The 20,659-nt window shown below is 40.6% G+C and overlaps 1 protein-coding gene across 2 annotated transcripts in view; it reads left to right on the forward strand.

Moving 5' to 3' along the window:
- The window catches only part of UBE3C (ubiquitin protein ligase E3C), a 551,478-nt gene that overhangs the window by 57,596 nt on the left and 473,223 nt on the right, over nt 1-20,659 (forward strand). For both annotated transcript variants that reach the window (XM_053713824.1, XM_053713825.1), the window contains exon 3: nt 19,973-20,026. In XM_053713824.1, coding sequence (XP_053569799.1) covers nt 19,973-20,026 — 54 coding nt within the window. The remainder of the gene's footprint in view (nt 1-19,972; nt 20,027-20,659) is intronic.

Raw genomic sequence — 20,659 nt, forward strand, 5'->3', positions numbered from 1 at the left:
AAGCTGGTCACATGATCCCTCCTAGGCTCCGCCTTCCCCAGTCATTCTTTTTGCCGTTGTACAGGCAACATCTCCACGGAGATGGCTTAGAGTTTTTTAGTGTTTAACTGTAGTTTTTATTATTCAATCAAGAGTTTGTTATTTTAAAATAGTGCTGGTATGTACTATTTACTCTGAAACAGAAAAGAGATGAAGATTTCTGTTTGTAAGAGGAAAATGATTTTAGCAACCGTTACTAAAATCGATGGCTGTTCCACACAGGACTGTTGAGAGGAATTAACTTCAGTTGGGGGAACAGTGAGCAGACTTTTGCTGCTTGAGGTATGACACATTCTAACAAGACGATGTAATGCTGGAAGCTGTCATTTTCCCTATGGGATCCGGTAAGCCATTTTATTACAGACAGTAAATAAGGGCTTCACAAGGGCTTTTTAAGACTGTAGACATTTTCTGGGCTAAATCGATTTATATATAAACATATTTTATACTCCATAGCCTTGAGGAATTATTTTAATCTTGGGAATTTTGTAAAATAACCGGCAGGCACTGTATTGGACACCTTATTCTCTAGGGGCTTTCCCTAATCATAGGCAGAGTCTCATTTTCGCGCCTGTATTGCGCACTTGTTTTTGAGAAGCATGACATGCAGATGCATGTGTGAGGAGCTCTGATACATAGAAAAGACTTTCTGAAGGCGTCATTTGGTATCGTATTCCCCTTTGGGCTTGGTTGGGTCTCAGCAAAGCAGATACCAGGGACTGTAAAGGGGTTAAATATAAAAACGGCTCCGGTTCCGTTATTTTAAGGGTTAAAGTTTCCAAATTTAGTGTGCAATACTTTTAAGGCTTTAAGACACTGTGGTGAAATTTTGGTGAATTTTGAACAATTCCTTCATACTTTTTCGCAATTGCAGTAATAAAGTGTGTTCAGTTTAAAATTTAAAGTGACAGTAACGGTTTTATTTTAAAACGTTTTTTGTACTTTGTTATCAAGTTTATGCCTGTTTAACATGTCTGAACTGCCAGATAGACTGTGCTCTGAATGTGGGGAAGCCAAGGTCCCTTCTCATTTAAATAGATGGGATTTATGTGACACAAAATTTAGAGAAAATGATGCCCAAGATGATTCCTCAAGTGAGGGGAGTAAGCATGGTACTGCATCATCCCCTCCTTCGTCTACACCAGTCTTGCCCACACAAGAGGCCCCTAGTACATCTAGCGCGCCAATACTCCTTACTATGCAACAATTAACGGCTGTAATGGATAATTCTATCAAAAACATTTTAGCCAAAATGCCCACTTATCAGCGAAAGCGCGACTGCTCTGTTTTAGAAAATACTGAAGAGCATGAGGACGCTGATGATATTGTTTCTGAAGGGCCCCTACACCAGTCTGAGGGGGCCAGGGAGGTTTTGTCTGAGGGAGAAATTTCAGATTCAGGGAAAATTTCTCAACAAGCTGAACCTGATGTGATTACATTTAAATTTAAGTTGGAACATCTCCGCGCTCTGCTTAAGGAGGTGTTATCCACTCTGGATGATTGTGAGAATTTGGTCATCCCAGAGAAACTATGTAAAATGGACAAGTTCCTAGAGGTCCCGGGGCCCCCCGAAGCTTTTCCTATACCCAAGCGGGTGGCGGACATTGTAAATAAAGAATGGGAAAGGCCCGGTATACCTTTCGTCCCTCCTCCCATATTTAAAAAATTGTTTCCTATGGTCGACCCCAGAAAGGACTTATGGCAGACAGTCCCCAAGGTCGAGGGGGCGGTTTCTACTCTAAACAAACGCACCACTATACCCATAGAAGATAGTTGTACTTTCAAAGATCCTATGGATAAAAAATTAGAAGGTTTGCTTAAAAAGATGTTTGTTCAGCAAGGTTACCGTCTACAACCAATTTCATGCATTGTCCCTGTCACTACAGCCGCGTGTTTCTGGTTCGATGAGCTAGAAAAGGCGATCACTAGTAATTCTCCTTCTTATGAGGAGATTATGGACAGAATCCGTGCTCTCAAATTGGCTAATTCTTTCACCCTAGACGCCACTTTGCAATTGGCTAGGTTAGCGGCGAAAAATTCTGGGTTTGCTATTGTGGCGCGCAGAGCGCTTTGGTTAAAATCTTGGTCAGCGGATGCGTCTTCCAAGAACAAATTGCTTAACATTCCTTTCAAGGGGAAAACGCTGTTTGGCCCTGACTTGAAAGAGATTATCTCTGATATCACTGGGGGCAAGGGCCACGCCCTTCCTCAGGATAGGTCTTTCAAGGCCAAAGATAAACCTAATTTTCGTCCCTTTCGTAGAAACGGACCAGCCCCAAGTGCTACGTCCTCTAAGCAAGAGGGTAATACTTCTCAAGCCAAGCCAGCCTGGAGACCAATGCAAGGCTGGAACAAGGGAAAGCAGGCCAAGAAACCTGCCACTGCTACCAAGACAGCATGAGATGTTGGCCCCCGATCCGGGACCGGATCTGGTGGGGGGCAGACTCTCTCTCTTCGCTCAGGCTTGGGCAAGAGATGTTCTGGATCCTTGGGCGCTAGAAATAGTCTCCCAAGGTTATCTTCTGGAATTCAAAGGGCTTCCCCCAAGGGGGAGGTTCCACAGGTCTCAATTGTCTTCAGACCACATAAAAAAACAGGCATTCTTACATTGTGTAGAAGACCTGTTAAAAATGGGAGTGATTCATCCTGTTCCATTAGGAGAACAAGGGATGGGGTTCTACTCCAATCTGTTCGTAGTTCCCAAAAAAGAGGGAACGTTCAGACCAATCTTAGATCTCAAGATCCTAAACAAGTTTCTCAAGGTTCCATCGTTCAAAATGGAAACCATTCGAACAATTCTTCCTTCCATCCAGGAAGGTCAATTCATGACCACGGTGGATTTAAAGGATGCGTATCTACATATTCCTATCCACAGGGAACATCATCGGTTCCTAAGGTTCGCATTCCTGGACAAGCATTACCAGTTCGTGGCACTTCCGTTCGGATTAGCCACTGCTCCAAGGATTTTCACAAAGGTACTAGGGTCCCTTCTAGCGGTGCTAAGACCAAGGGGCATTGCAGTAGTACCTTACTTGGACGACATTCTGATTCAAGCGTCGTCCCTTCCTCTAGCAAAGGCTCACACGGACATTGTCCTGGCCTTTCTCAGATCTCACGGATGGAAAGTGAACGTAGAAAAGAGTTCTCTATCTCCGTCAACGAGGGTTCCCTTCTTGGGAACAATAATAGACTCCTTAGAAATGAGGATTTTTCTGACAGAGGCCAGAAAAACAAAACTTCTAAACTCTTGTCAAATACTTCATTCCGTTCCTCTTCCTTCCATAGCGCAGTGCATGGAAGTAATAGGTTTGATGGTAGCGGCAATGGACATAGTTCCTTTTGCGCGCATTCATCTAAGACCATTACAACTGTGCATGCTCAGTCAGTGGAATGGGGACTATACAGACTTGTCTCCGACGATACAAGTAAATCAGAGGACCAGAGATTCACTCCGTTGGTGGCTGTCCCTGGACAATCTGTCACAGGGGATGAGCTTCCGCAGACCAGAGTGGGTCATTGTCACGACCGACGCCAGTCTGATGGGCTGGGGCGCGGTCTGGGGACCCCTGAAAGCTCAGGGTCTTTGGTCTCGGGAAGAATCTCTTCTACCGATAAATATTCTGGAACTGAGAGCGATACTCAATGCTCTCAAGGCTTGGCCTCAGCTAGCAAAGGCCAAGTTCATACGGTTTCAATCAGACAACATGACGACTGTTGCGTACATCAACCATCAGGGGGGAACAAGGAGTTCCCTGGCGATGGAAGAAGTGACCAAAATCATTCAATGGGCGGAGACTCACTCCTGCCACTTGTCTGCAATCCACATCCCAGGAGTGGAAAATTGGGAAGCGGATTTTCTGAGTCGTCAGACATTACATCCGGGGGAGTGGGAACTCCATCCGGAATTCTTTGCCCACATTACTCAACTGTGGGGCATTCCAGACATGGATCTGATGGCCTCTCGTCAGAACTTCAAGGTTCCTTGCTACGGGTCCAGATCCAGGGATCCCAAGGCGACTCTAGTAGATGCACTAGTAGCACCTTGGACCTTCAAACTAGCTTATTTATTCCCGCCGTTTCCTCTCATCCCCAGGCTGGTAGCCAGGATCAATCAGGAGAGGGCATCAGTGATCTTGATAGCTCCTGCGTGGCCACGCAGGACTTGGTATGCAGACCTGGTGAATATGTCATCGGCTCCACCATGGAAGCTACCTTTGAGACGAGACCTTCTTGTTCAGGGTCCGTTCGAACATCCGAATCTGGTTTCACTCCAACTGACTGCTTGGAGATTGAACGCTTGATCTTATCAAAGCGAGGGTTCTCAGATTCTGTTATTGATACTCTTGTTCAGGCCAGAAAGCCTGTAACTAGAAACATTTACCACAAAATATGGAAAAAATATATCTGTTGGTGTGAATCTAAAGGATTCCCTTGGGACAAGGTAAAAATTCCTAAGATTCTATCCTTTCTTCAAGAAGGATTGGAGAAAGGATTATCTGCAAGTTCCTTGAAGGGACAGATTTCTGCCTTGTCTGTGTTACTTCACAAAAAGCTGGCAGCTGTGCCAGATGTTCAAGCCTTTGTTCAGGCTCTGGTTAGAATCAAGCCTGTTTACAAACCTTTGACTCCTCCTTGGAGTCTCAATTTAGTTCTTTCAGTTCTTCAGGGGGTTCCGTTTGAACCCTTACATTCCGTTGATATTAAGTTATTATCTTGGAAAGTTTTGTTTTTGGTTGCAATTTCTTCTGCTAGAAGAGTTTCAGAATTATCTGCTCTGCAGTGTTCTCCTCCTTATCTGGTGTTCCATGCAGATAAGGTGGTTTTACGTACTAAACCTGGTTTTCTTCCGAAAGTTGTTTCTAACAAAAACATTAACCAGGAGATAGTCGTGCCTTCTTTGTGTCCGAATCCAGTTTCAAAGAAGGAACGTTTGTTGCACAATTTGGATGTTGTTCGCGCTCTAAAATTCTATTTAGATGCTACAAAGGATTTTAGACAAACATCTTCCTTGTTTGTTGTTTATTCTGGTAAAAGGAGAGGTCAAAAAGCAATTTCTACCTCTCTCTCTTTTTGGATTAAAAGCATCATCAGATTGGCTTATGAGACTGCCGGACGGCAGCCTCCTGAAAGAATCACAGCTCATTCCACTAGGGCTGTGGCTTCCACATGGGCTTTCAAGAACGAGGCTTCTGTTGATCAGATATGTAAGGCAGCGACTTGGTCTTCACTGCACACTTTTACCAAATTTTACAAGTTTGATACTTTTGCTTCTTCTGAGGCTATTTTTGGGAGAAAGGTTTTGCAAGCCGTGGTGCCTTCCATTTAGGTGACCTGATTTGCTCCCTCCCTTCATCCGTGTCCTAAAGCTTTGGTATTGGTTCCCACAAGTAAGGATGACGCCGTGGACCGGACACACCTATGTTGGAGAAAACAGAATTTATGTTTACCTGATAAATTACTTTCTCCAACGGTGTGTCCGGTCCACGGCCCGCCCTGGTTTTTTAATCAGGTCTGATAATTTATTTTCTTTAACTACAGTCACCACGGTATCATATGATTTCTCCTATGCAAATATTCCTCCTTTACGTCGGTCGAATGACTGGGGAAGGCGGAGCCTAGGAGGGATCATGTGACCAGCTTTGCTGGGCTCTTTGCCATTTCCTGTTGGGGAAGAGAATATCCCACAAGTAAGGATGACGCCGTGGACCGGACACACCGTTGGAGAAAGTAATTTATCAGGTAAACATAAATTCTGTTTTTACAATATTCAGTATAGTTATCCAAATAGTCTTCAAATTGTAACAAATAAAGCTCTCCTTAATACGGTATTATGTAGTAGTTCCTGTATGTGTGCCTCTAATCCAATTGTGATAATCCCATATCTCGTAAGATCTTCAATATCCTATATAAGAAAAATAAAAAACATAGTGCAATAATGCTAATACAATAGTGACTGAATAGGTAATAAACTCACCAATTGAGAACCTGCGCCGTTAATATCAGCAATCTACGCGTTTCGATCCTACTGGATCTTTCTCAATGACTGACAACATACTGATGTATCCACTTCTGATGAGGATCTCTCTGATTCGGAAGATCCTACTTCAGACATTGACACTGATAAATCAACTTATCTTGGGGGGAGGAGCCAACTCTGCAACTGAACGGCAGCACATTCTCATAGCTCTGCACATACTGCACTAAAATTCAATTAAATGACCGTTTAGCCCAAATATATGGACATCATTCTAGATCAGAATGCCCAGGGGACCTACATGATCAATTTTAAAGAGAGCCATTAAGAGTTACAGGGATCTCAGGACCCGGGTATATACGCCTATGGCCGATAACGGACACTAAGAGCTGGAGCAGCCATCTTGCGGCCTGCGCAATATCTGTGCTGGAGTTGATCGAAGTGGGATCGATCTAAGCTTATTGTAATACCCTCTGAGTGATTGCTCAATTATGGAAGGACCGGAGCACATCATTGAAGAGATACGCAACTTTTTGGATAGCTGCCGTGAGGTGTTTGTATACTCAGCTGTGCCGACAGCAAGGCAGATGGAACACACTGACTTCAAGTTTTCCCTTACAGCTGCTCCTATGATAGAGCCAGCGTGCACAACAAGGATGAACACCGCTGATGCCGAGACTGCTGCTGAGCGCTCGGGCCCCTTCAGTATCGCAGACGCTGCACCTGGGATATCAGATACCGCGGCCCATGCTACTGCAATGAGATACCAAATGGCCGCAATGCCCTTGAGGAGGTCATGTCATAAATCGATAACGGAGCTATTCTACATCCGTCATAGCTGTATGCAACCCTTAGGCGAGGAGGATCAGGTCCCTGTGACTCTACTTGATAACACGGAGGTGGCGATCCCTTATGGCCTCAGAAAGGGGATCGGATAGTTTAGACATTGCTCATGTGCCTATGATGGGAGTCACACTTGTGAGTCTGAGACTCTGTATACGGACTCGTACTGTTTTGAGGTATCCAGCTTTTTCCTATGCCTATACCACGCTCCTATGTCTGGACTCCTGGTCTGAGTGCTGAGTTCTTAGACTTGCTTTCCCACTCGCATAATATTTGGAATGAGAGACATATCACTCCACAGCTCTGCTGATTAAACACTTTCTTGCTGACAGCTACTGTAGATGTTATATTACTTTTAAGTTTTCAGTGTTCTATGCTCAGCTACCATGGGCCATTTCTTGTGCAGATAATGAGAGTTAATCATTACAATGTTTGTATTTCGGAGGACCCCTTTCAGTTCAGAAGGAATTGAGCTTATAGGTTATGCAAAAGATATTGATTGTCTAACGATATATAATAGCAACTCTGTTGACTGCTTTACTGAGCTAAATGTTATACCGAGACCCCCCTCCATTATATTTTCCTCTTATTGTTGGTTGTCCATGCCCTTACTGCAATGTGGTCTCTTGTATTTGTGTTGCCCATTTTGCCTATTCTGGGTGCTTAATATAGCTCATATGACTGTTTATTAATCTAGGTTTTATACCATGTTCAAAAACTGTTTATATCATAGATAGATATCAATCTAGTTAAATGTTCTATAATATTGCAAGGTTGACTGTGAACACCTGTGTAAACGATGTAACTCTAGCTCTGCATGATATTATTTGGGTGGATACTCTGTGTGTTATGCTATTGCCAAATGAGTTGCGCTATACTAAATATGATCATATTGCACTACCATAGCTATAACTACCTTATCCCTTTGCATAATAGCTGACAGCAGCATGCTGCTGATTAAATGTGTTTCTTCTCTTCCAAACTGATTTTGCACTAGAGGGACATATGTATTCATGTATAAATATAGGAAGGTTACAGTCCTGTATAATTTTACAATATTCTAGCTTGATGGGTTAAAGGTGTTTTAGATGAGCTCTTGTTTCTAAGGTGTTAGACAATAGTATTCACCATGCCTTGTTTATAGGTGCATTGGTTTCATATGAAGGCTGTTGGTTGGGATCCAGCTGACCGCCTATGGAACTAATATATATATATACACATTTATACTCCCTTACACACCCTTTATAGTTAATTGACATTGAGGATTGAAATAAAATGTGTCATGCTGTCCCCTGACATTTTGACTGCCCCTAAGGCTTAGGTGTCTGCGGCCGAGACCCCTGAGCCTTCTCATCTGCACCTCTATAGATGACATAGTCATCATATGTGGGGAAAAAAGACTGAATAGTTAGATAGGAAATACTAATACTCTTCATTATACATACTCACCAACCCCTACAGATAGCTCCAAACTTTTGCCTCTCATTAGAACCTATACACTGCCATATGTAGCCTTTCCTCTATGCATTTTACATGTATACTTATGCAGGCTGGTCCTGCATTCCTTATAGTCCACATCCTGTTAGTGCCAAAACTGAACCACGAAACCTTTGATAATTTTCTTCGCCAAGATTTAAAAAAAAAATAAAAAAAATTCTGGTGGGTTAGGTTCTGCATCAATCTAATGCGCAAGTAGCCCTCTTTATTCACATATTAGCAAACCAGGTCCTTAGATGATTCTTCACAGTACTGTGATGCCTTGTTTCATTACAACGTGCTTATCTTGAATTATAACATAAAACGTTTTTTCAGTTCCACGCTTCTCACACCATATAACCTACTATATACATACACATCTACCTCCTCCCCCCTAACCCACAATGTGTCTCCTTGTTAAGGAGAACTAAACACGCGGCTTCTCTCGCCTATGCCGCAACCATCACCGTGTTTTCTCTCCCACCCTGAGTTGATATTTTAGTCAGGTCTAATAGCGGCCTATTAAGTTACAAGAAAAATATTTTAAGTTTAAGTTTATTTGATATGCCAGATATAAAGTGCTATAAAAATGAGGTTTATCATATGAGATTCAGAGGAGGTCTCCTAGGTCAGAATGTTGTGTATGCTAGAGGGTTCAAGAGGGCCCTACTGTACTATTTAGAAGATCCCTAGGTGACAGACACTCCAGTAATATAATGTTCACATGGTTTACATATTATTAGCTCTATGTTTTTCCATCACCTAATTTTCATTGTCAGAACCCCTTGTAACACTGATATCTTATCTCATGTGTCATAAGAATTTATTTATGCAATGTTGTATACCTTTAAATGAACCTCAAATAAAAATATATAACCATAAATCAACTTATCTTTTTAAGATTGAGTATATTCGTTTTTTGTTAAAAGTGTTGATAACTTTGGATATTGAGGAGTCTGGACCTCTTGATAATAAATCCAGTAAACGTTTAAATTCTGTCTATTTCTTTTCCTGATGCTATTTCTGATGTGATTGCTTAGGAATGGTCTAAGCCTGGTACTTCTTTTGTTCCTTCTTCAAGGTTTAAAAAGTTGTTTCCTTTGCCAGTAGCTAAGTTAGAGTTTTGGGAAAAAGTCCCTAAGGTTGATGGGGCTATTTCTACTCTTGCTAAGCGTACTACTATTCCTATGGAAGATAGTACCTCTTTTAAGTTTCCTTTAGATAGGAAAATTGAATCTTATCTAAGGAAAGCTTATTTATATTCTGGCTATATTCTCAGAACTTCAATTTCTATGGCTGATGTTGCGGCTGAATCAGCTTTTTGGTTGGATAGCTTAGCATATCGGGAAAAAGATTCTGATTTGCATAGCATTGCTAGTTTGCTTCAACATGCTAATCATTTTATCTGTGATGCTATTTTTAATATCATTAAGATTGATGTTAAATCTATGTCTTTGGCTATTTTAGCTAGAAGAGCTTTATGGCTCAAATCATGGAATGCTGACATGGTATCTAAATCTAGGTTACTATCTCTATCATTCCAGGGTAATAATTTGTTTGGTTCCCAGTTGGATTCTATTTCCACTATTACTGGGGGGAAGGGAGTTTTTTTACCCCAAGATAAAAAGTCTAAGGGTAAATCTAAAGCTTCTAATCGGTTTCGTTTCTTTCGTCAGAATAGAGAAAAGAAAACCACTCCTTCCCTTAAGGACCCTGGCTCCATTTGGAAGCCATCTTTGAGTTGGAATAAATCCAAGCCTTATGAGAAACCGAAGCCAAGCCCTCAAGACTGAATGAAGGTGCGGCCCTCAATCCAGTTCTGCTGGTGGGGGGCAGATTGAAATTATTTCAAGACGTTTGGGCAGGTTCCGTTCGGAATCATTGGATTCAGTATATCGTCTCTCAGGGGTATCAAATAGATTTCCGAATCAGTTTTTTCTCTCTCTCTCACTTTCCAACAAATCCTGTGAAAGCTCAGGCCTTTCTAAAGTGTGTTTCAGATCTAGAGCTTTTAGGGGTAATTGTACCAGTTCCACTTCTGGAACAGGGTCTGGGTTTTTATTCAAATCTATTCATTGTCCCGAAGAAGGAAAATTCTTTCAGACCAGTTCTGGATCTGAAGTTTTTTAATCAATTTGTAAGGGTTCCAACTTTCAAGATGGTGACTATAAGGAGTATTCTGCCTTTTGTTCAGCAAGGTCATTACATGTCCTCAATAGACTTACAGGATGCGTATCTTCACATTTCGATTCATCAAGACCACTATCGGTTTCTGAGATTCACTTTTCTAGACAAGCATTACCAATTTGTTGCTCTTCCATTTGGCCTAGAAACAGCTCCAATAATATTTTCGAATGTTCTCGGTGTCCTATCTGTAACCATTTGGCTTAGCGACAGCTCCAAGAACCTTTTTGAAGGGTTTTGGTGCCCTTCTATCTGTAATCAGAGAGCAGGGTATTGCAGTGTTTCCTTATTTGGACGATATCTTGGCACTGGCTCAATCTTTTCATTTAGCAGAATCTCACACGAATCAACTTGTGTTGTTTCTTCAAGAACATGGTTGGATGATCAATTTACCAAGGAGTTTCTCGATTCCTCAGGTCACCTTTTTAGGTTTCCAGATAGATTCAGTGTCCATGACTCAGTCTTTAACAGACAAAAGACCAATGAAATTGGTTGCTGCCTGTCGAAACCTTCAGTCTCGATCATTGCCTTCAGTGGCTATGTGCATGAAAGTTTTAGGTCTCATGACTGCAGCATTGGACGCGATCCCCTTTGCTCGTTTTCATATGAAACCTCTGCAGCTTTGCATGCTGAATCAATGGTGCATGGATTATACTCTGATATCACAAATGATATACTTAAATCCCCACATTCAACTCTCTCTCTGTCCTGGTGGTTGGAGCATCATCGGATTTTTTCAAGGGGCCTTTTTTGTTCATCCTTCCTGGACTGTGATTTCAACAGATGCAAGTCTCACAGGTTGGGGAGCTGTCTGGGGGTCTCTGACAGCACAAGGAATTTGGAATACTCAAGAGGCGAGGTTACCAATCAATCTTTTAGAACTCTGTGCTATTTTCAGGGCTCTTCAGGCTTGGCCTCTGTCTGAAAACGAATAATTGATTCTCTCTTTAGCAGACAATATCACAACTTTGACATATGTCAATCATCAGGGTGGGACTCGCAGTCCTTTAGTAAGGAAAGAATTATCTCGGATACTTTCTTGGGTGGAATCCAAATCCTGTCTAATTTCTGCGATACATATTCCAGGTGTAGACAATTGGAAAGCGGATTATCTCAGTCATCCGTATTTACATCTAGGGGAGTGGTCTCTCCATCCAGATGTATTTTGTCAGATTGTACAGATGTGGGGTCTTCCCGAAATAGATCTGATGGCTTCCCATCTAAACAAGAAGCTTCCCAGGTACCTTTCCAGGTCCACGGATCCTCAGGTGGAGATGGTGGATACGTTAGCAGTTCCTTGGTTTTACCAACCTGCTTACATTTTTCTGCCTCAAGTTATTCTTCCAAGGGTGATCTCCAAGATCATAATGGAACAATTGCATGTGTTTCTGATAGCACCAGCATAGTCTCACAGGTTTTGGTATGCGGATCTGGTCCGGATGTCCAGTTGCCAACCTTGGCCACTTCCTTTATGGCCAGACCTTCTGTTTCAAGAGCCGTTTTTCCTTCAGGATCTCAAATTGCTAAATTTGAAGGTATGGAAATTGACCTTTTAATGCTTAGTCATAGAGGTTTCTATGTCTCAGTGATTAATACTATGCTACAGGCTCGTAAGTCTGTTTCAAGGAAGATTTATTAGCAGAAAACCTTAGTTTATTAGTTTGGAAAACCTATATTTCATGGTGTTTTTCTCATAAATTCTCTTGGCATTCTTTTAGGATACATACAAAAGAGAAACTCAGTTACGTTTTGCAATATGTAGTTAGTAACTACTTATGTCCCGACAGTACTGTGGATAAATTGTCAAAGTCCAACAAGTGCTTGTCTGCTGGATGTAGCGCGTAACTTAACAAACACAGGTATATAGCCAAAATCTCAAATCACAGTTCAAATGTCCCCACTGCTGGTTACTAACTACATATTGCAAAACGTAACTGAGTTTCTCTTTTGTATGTGTTTGATAATTTTGGGTACCTTACTGGCGGTACTAACACTCAGTATACGTTTAATAGCACACACATAAACAAGCCTTTTAAGCTCCTCACAGCACAATGGATGAGATGGCACACACATCCATACAACCCCCTAATCAGTTGTTTTATTCTTTGATGCCTTACACAGCGAGACAAGAAGGGACTGTGAACAGTGATGTGATTTTTTTCTGAAGATAAGAGTGTTTTGGCACTTAGCACCCTTTTTGACATGATGGAAAACCTACTAATAAAAGAGTCTAAAATTCAGTGGGACATTTGGACATTAGAAAAATACCGATCTTTAAAAATGGTCCCAAGAGGATTACGAATTTTCAAATTTCCTACTTTCGATGTGGACTGTAATGAAAAAGATTTTGTAGAAGAATGGAACCAAGTGTTGTCTAATTGTTCTTTAAATTTAATGCTGCTTATGTTACAGTACAAGATTAAGCAATTAGACAAAGTTAAATTAGAAATTGCAGAATTGCAGGCAGAACTAAATTTACGTAGTGCAACCCCTGATTTTGCCAAATTTGATAATATTCTTAGAGGCATTTTAGCAACTAGTAGGTCTACCATTATGGAAAGAAAACACACGAAATTTCTTAGAGACAAAAATGATTATCTTAATAACACTGTATATATTTGGAGCAAAAAACAAAGAACTTCTTTCAGACAAACTCGGCCTAGATTTGGGAGAAGGAGAGGGGGTCACAGGAACAGACAGAGGCAAACTAATAACAACAAAAATGTAACATTTACTGGGAGTGATACTGAGTACAGCACTGATGGGAGTGATGAGTTCACTAATGAACATACCCATGGGAATAGTAGTAGTGCTAGCACTGTTAATAATTCTATGTCAACAGCAGAGACGCACAGTGCAGTACACAGCTCCAATAGGGTTGACATAAATTCTGCTCATAATGTGCTTTCTACGGATATATCACAAGCAGTAATTCCTAAATACAATTCTAACCATTCGATGCATGTGACACCTGCACCCATAATCAGTCAACACTATACTGTTGCCCAATCAGGTAATCAAGGTCTTATGGAGCAGGTTTTTCCCCAGGACCAGATCACACACAAAGGGGGAGGTACCATATCCAAGACACAGAACCACAACAGCGTACAGGGACAGCAGAGATATCAATTGAGGCAAGCGAAAGCAACATCAAAATACAAATAGATGCCCAACATAATAATGTGATCAATCTTTCATCTATATCTCTCACTGCAGATCAGTTGAGAGTACTTAGCTTGGGTCTCAATTTCTCTCCCACTAACGAATTTGACGTTTTTAAAACATTGTTGGATTTAAACAAATTCATAAGAAATTTAACTCTCAAGAAATTCTTTGCTCATTCAGTTGCATCCACAGATACTACACAGCCGCTGGCTTCTACTAATACTGACTCACTTTCTTTTTCCCAATCCTGTGATGTTGTTTCTTTACAACAATTACAGTTAGAATCCAACACTGACACTCAGGCTTTGCATAACAGGGGTCCAACCATGAGGAGCAAGTCCACATTTTATCCCATACAGGTACGGGGTAATATAGTGGAAACCTTCTATCATAGGGTTGAGCAAGATCTCATTTCCCTAAAACTAAACAACAAAAAGCCCAAAAATAACCTGAGCTTCAGGGAAAGGACAGCTGTCAAGGAGTTAAAAGATAACACCTCTATCACAATACGTAAAGCCGTAAAGCCGACAAAGGCGGCATGACTGTTGTCCTAGATCGTGAAGCTTATGTAGCAGAGGCTATGAGACAACTGAGCAATAGAGAAGAATACTCAATTTTGAGAGGCGACCCTACATCAGTTTTCAGGAGGGAACTTGTGGACATTCTGGATGAGGGAGTGGAACAAGGGTTCATTGACCAAGCGACTTTTGCTTATCTGGTTCCGGATTTTCCCAAAATCTCCGCATTCCATCATTTCCCGAAGGTCCACAAGTCCCTCCTAGAGGTTAAGGGACGCCCCATTGAAAGCGGGGTGGACTCCCTGTTGTGCAACCTATCGGAGTGGATAGACAGCCTCCTACAGCCACTGGTAACCTCTTTGCCCTCGTATTTACGAGATACAAAGCAAGTGTTGCAACTAATGGAGGAGGTAGTTTGGACATCACAATCCAAATGGTTGTCTGTGGATGCTGTCTCACTCTACTCGTGTATACCGCACGAAAAGGGTTTACAAGCTTTGTGCTTTTTTCTTGAGAATTTTGCAGGTTATACTGAAGAATTTAACATTTTCATTGTCAAAGTAGTGGGTTTTCTCCTCACACACAATTATTTTGTGTTTGAGGGGGTTTACTATCGCCAGAGATGTGGAACAGCGATGGGGGCTAAATTTGCCCCCTCGTATGCCAATCTATTCCTAGGATTCTGGGAGTTCTTCCACATCTTTGGAGATGGTAACCCCTTTCGCATCTATGTGTCTCTATACAAGAGATACATAGACGATTTGATCTTTATTTGGACAGGTACCGAAGCCCAAGCTGAAGAATTCTTTTCATATCTTAACAACAATGACATGAATCTTAGATTCACCTTTGAATTTAATGATAGGTCCATCAATTACCTGGACCTTACCCTGATAGGGCTCCCTAGGGGTAAAGTTTCTTACAGAAAACCCATTTCAGGGAATTCAGTCCTCTTTGGGACCAGCTGTCACCCCAAGCATGTCCCTGAGGCTATAGCTAAAGGGGAGATGATTCGACTTAAACGTAACTGCTCAGATGCCAATGACTTCAGGACTTTAGCCACGGATCTAGAATCTAGATTGCAGCAGAGAAAATACCCTAGAAATGCCATTTGTAGGGCTAAACAGTTAGTGACTACTAGGACCAGAGAGAGTCTTTTGACAGATAAAGGGGGTCCCAAAAACAAACAATTCAATGGAGTCACTTTTGTTACTACACATAGTGGTCAATACAATGACATCTGCTCCATTATACGGAAGCACTTTGTAAATTTTTGCAGGCTGATGACAAACTCATTGATACTGTAAAGAATGGAGTCAGATGTTCATATAGAAAAGGTCCCACATTAGGCTCTCTACTATCTCCTACTGTGTTGCCTACCAATACCAAGGATAATTGTGCCTGGATGAGACATCAGGGCATGCACAAATGCGGTCACAACAAGTGTAAACCGTGTGATTATGTAAGGACAGGCAATACTTTTTCAAGTTATGTCACAGGCCAAACATATACCATCAAATCACTCCTGAACTGCACGTGCAAATATGTTATTTACATTTTAAATTGCTCTCAATGTAGAATCCAATACATAGGTCTCACCTCCAGGGACATTAACACCAGAATTAGGGAACACCTGTCCTCCTTTACAACAGCCAAATCCAGTACCCCGGTAGTACAGCATTTTGGAGTATATCATGGTGGTAATCTCTCTACTTTCTCATGGAATGCAATAGAGAAAGTGCACAAACCCAAAAGAGGGGGTTCTATTGATCGCATATTGGAGTTGAGGGAGGCATTTTGGATTTTTACACTAGGCACCCGCATTCCTGGTGGCCTCAACTCCAAATACGACATTATGAACCTATGGTGAATACTCCCTTTCTTGTTCCCTTTCTTGTCCCCCCCTCAGTCATAAACTTTAGTCATACTCTCTCTTACATACATCCCATCACTTTTATTTTCATTTTCATACAGGGAGTGCAGAGTTATTAGGCAAGTTGTATTTTTGAGGATTAATTTTATTATTGAACAACAACCATGTTCTCAATGAACCCAAAAAACTCATTAATATCAAAGCTGAATAGTTTTGGAAGTAGTTTTTAGTTTGTTTTTAGTTATAGCTATTTTAGGGGGATATCTGTGTGTGCAGGTGACTATTACTGTGCATAATTATTAGGCAACTTAACAAAAAACAAATATATACCCATTTCAATTATTTATTTTTACCAGTGAAACCAATATAACATCTCAACATTCACAAATATACATTTCTGACATTCAAAAACAAAACAAAAACAAATCAGTGACCAATATAGCCACCTTTCTTTGCAAGGACACTCAAAAGCCTGCCATCCATGGATTCTGTCAGTGTTTTGATCTGTTCACCATCAACATTGCGTGCAGCAGCAACCACAGCCTCCCAGACACTGTTCAGAGAGGTGTACTGTTTTCCCTCCTTGTAAATCTCACATTTGATGATGGACCACAGGTTCTCAATGGGGTTCAGATCAGGTGAACAAGGAGGCCATGTCATTAGATTTTCTTCTTTTATACCCTTTCTTGCCAGCCACGCTGTGGAGTACCTGGACGCGTGTGATGGAGCATTGTCCTGCATGAAAATCATGTTTTTCTTGAAGGATGCAGACTTCTTCCTGTACCACTGCTTGAAGAAGGTGTCTTCCAGAAACTGGCAGTAGGACTGGGAGTTGAGCTTGACTCCATCCTCAACCCGAAAAGGCTCCACAAGCTCATCTTTGATGATACCAGCCCAAACCAGTACTCCACCTCCACCTTGCTGGCGTCTGAGTCGGACTGGAGCTCTCTGCCCTTTACCAATCCAGCCACGGGCCCATGCATCTGGCCCATCAAGACTCACTCTCATTTCATCAGTCCATAAAACCTTAGAAAAATCAGTCTTGAGATATTTCTTGGCCCAGTCTTGACGTTTCAGCTTGTGTCTTTTGTTCATTGGTGGTCGTCTTTCAGCCTTTCTTACCTTGGCCATGTCTCTGAGTATTGCACACCTTGTGCTTTTGGGCACTCCAGTGATGTTGCAGCTCTGAAATATGGCCAAACTGGTGGCAAGTGGCATCTTGGCAGCTGCACGCTTGACTTTTCTCAGTTCATGGGCAGTTATTTTGCGCCTTGGTTTTTCCACACGCTTCTTGCGACCCTGTTGACTATTTTGAATGAAACGCTTGATTGTTCGATGATCACGCTTCAGAAGCTTTGCAATTTTAAGAGTGCTGCATCCCTCTGCAAGATATCTCACTATTTTTGACTTTTCTGAGCCTGTCAAGTCCTTCTTTTGACCCATTTTGCCAAAGGAAAGGAAGTTGCCTTATAATTATGCACACCTGATATAGGGTGTTGATGTCATTAGACCACACCCCTTCTCATTACAGAGATGCACATCACCTAATATGCTTAATTGGTAGTAGGCTTTCGAGCCTATACAGCTTGGAGTAAGACAACATGCATAAAGAGGATGATGTGGTCAAAATACTCATTTGCCTAATAATTCTGCACTCCCTGTATATACTTTTTTGCCTGATCTATGTATACATGGTTTTGTGCCATGTACATATATTTTATATATTTTTTGACATCTAAAGCATGTCAGTTCTTTCATATTTCAGTGCTCTGACATTTGATAATAAAATAATGTCCCCTTCTCCATGTTACCAGGGCCTCTAACTTTAAACTGTCCAATTGGATATACCCTGGCATTTTCATTTCTTTCTCCAGTGTCTATTTGAGAGTATATAACACACAGTATATTTTGTGTATCTTCCATACATGCTCCATACTTTATATATGCCTATATTTTTGTTCCCTTTAGTGTCTCACTGTTCTATAGTTCACTAGTATAAGCATAGGTCCCTAGTGGGTCCAATTAGCATCAGCACTTTGTCTTACTAGGGAGGTTGTATAGTTAATGTTTTTCCATTATGTATATTATTCAGGCAACAGGTGTGATAAAATACTTTTAACCAATTATATTTTAGGTAAACGTATATAAGGGGTGTGACACATAGCACTACAGGCTATGACTACGGCTACAAGCCGAAACGCGTAAGCCATTCAGTGCCACACCTGATTGCTCTTATGTTGTTTGTGTGCCATCGATATTTTAATATTTTTCAATAAAGACGTTTTTATCAGAATCTCCAGGATCTCCGTTTTCTAATTTTGCCATTCTTTTAGGATTCCTAGAATTTTACAGTTTCTTCATTATGGTTTGGATAAAGGTTTGTCTGCAAGTACTTTGAAGGGACACATCTCTGCTCTTTCTGTTTTATTTCATAGAAAAAATGCTAAACTTCCTGATATTCACTGTTTTGTTCAGGCTTTGGTTTTTATCAAGCCTGTTGTTAAATCAGTCTCTCCTCCTTGGAGTCTTAATTTAGTTTTGAAGGCTTTGCAGGCTCCTCCTTTTGAGCCTATGCATTCTTTGGATATTAAACTACTTTCTTGGAAAGTGTTGTTTCTTTTGGCTATCTCTTCAGCTAGAAGAGTTTCTGAATTGTTTGCTCTCTCTTGTGAGTCTCCTTTTCTGATTTTCCATCAGGATAAGTTTTTTTTTTGCAGGCTTCGTTTAAATTTCTTTCTAAGGTTGTTAATTCTAACAACATTAGTAGGGAAATTTTTGTTTCTTCCTTGTGTCCTAATCCTAAGAATACTCTTGAAAGATCTTTACATTCTTTGGATGTTGTAAGAGCTTTGACATATTATGTTGAAGCTACTAAAGATTTCAGGAAGACTTCTAGTCTATTTGTTGTTTTTTTCTGGTCCTAGGAAAGGTCAGAAAATCTCTGCCATTTCTTTGGCATCTTGGTTAAAACTTTTGATTCACAAGGCTTATTTGGAGACAGGACAGAGAATTACAGCTCATTCTACTAGATCAGTCTCCACTTCTTGGGCTTTTAAGAATGAAGCTTCGGTTAATCGGATTTGCAAAGCAAAAACTTGGTCTTCTTTGCATACATTTACTAAATTTGACCTTTTTGATGTATTTGCTTCTTCTGAAGCAGTTTTTGGTCGAAAAGTTCTTCAGGCATCTGTCTCAGTTTGATTCTTCTGTATTATGATTTGTTTTTTTCTTGAAATTTATGTGAAATTTATGAGACTTATTTTTTTTGTTGATTTAATTTTTTTAGCGGAAATAGCTGTTTTTATGTTATCCCTCCCTTTCTAGTGATACTTTTGTGGTCTTCCACATCTTCGGTATTTCTATCCCATACGTCACTAGCTCATGGACTCTTGCCAATTACATGAAATAAAACATAATTTATGTAAGAACTTACCTGATAAATTCATTTCTTTTATATTGGCAAGAGTCCATGAGGCCCACCCTTTTTTGGTGGTTATGATTTTGTATAAAAGCACAATTTTATTTCCAGTTCCTCTTTTTGTATGCTTTTTTACTCCTTATTTTATCACCCCACTACTTGACTATTCGTTAAACTGAATTGTGAGTGTGGTGAGTGGTGTATTCATAGGCATTTTGAGGTTTGGGAAACTTTTCCCCTCCTGGTAGGATTGTATATCCCATACGTCACTAGCTCATGGACTCTTGCCAATATGAAAAGAATTTATCAGGTAAGTTCTTACGTAAATTATGTTTTTAGCTGTAAGATTAGGCTGTAAAATATGGGAGGCCAATGGCACTTTAGATATTAAAGTACTGATTTCCCAGGTAGCACTTGTGAGTTGAATTACTGTACCTTACATGTATATCATGTGCAAGGTCTAATTTTCACATTTGTTTCAGGAAGAAAAAGCTTCCCTTTTGCATCGCACACAGGAAGAACGGCGTAAAAGAGAGGTAAGAAGTAAAAACATAATAAAACAGTGCAATCTCCCCAGAGTGCTCTTATTGCTAAGATCAATCAATTGTCGCTATTTTGCAAGATGAGTAGTAATTTCGAGCACAATGTAAGCTTTAAATGCTCATCTCTTGTCCGTGGCTTGATAAGGCCCTAGTAGTGTGCCAGTCACAAGCAGGTATAAAGCATAATCTGTCACCTCTACACATTTAAGCACTAATGGTGAGCAAGCTGCAGTCAGGGTATTTATATGCCTGTTCTCTAGCTACAATAATTTTGGTATAAATCCAAACAAGCAATGTGCTCAAATATTAGTGGAGATGACTTTTAAATAAAGTGATTAAATAAAAACTGACTGCTGAACGAGCATAAATGTCACCTGATAATGTCCTCTCAATGTGTCACCTAGGTCAGAAGTATGTGTGTATATATGTATGTATATGTGTGTGTGTGTGTGTGTGTGTGCGTGTATATATATATATATATATATATATATATATATAATGTGTGTATATATGTGTGTATATGTATGTATGTATGTATGTGTATATATATATATATATATATATATATATATATGAGTTAGAACCAAGACTCATTCTCTAACCTTGCACTTTCTTAAGGGTGAATGA

This window comes from Bombina bombina, chromosome 5 (assembly GCF_027579735.1).
Source record: "Bombina bombina isolate aBomBom1 chromosome 5, aBomBom1.pri, whole genome shotgun sequence".
NCBI lineage: Eukaryota > Metazoa > Chordata > Amphibia > Anura > Bombinatoridae > Bombina > Bombina bombina.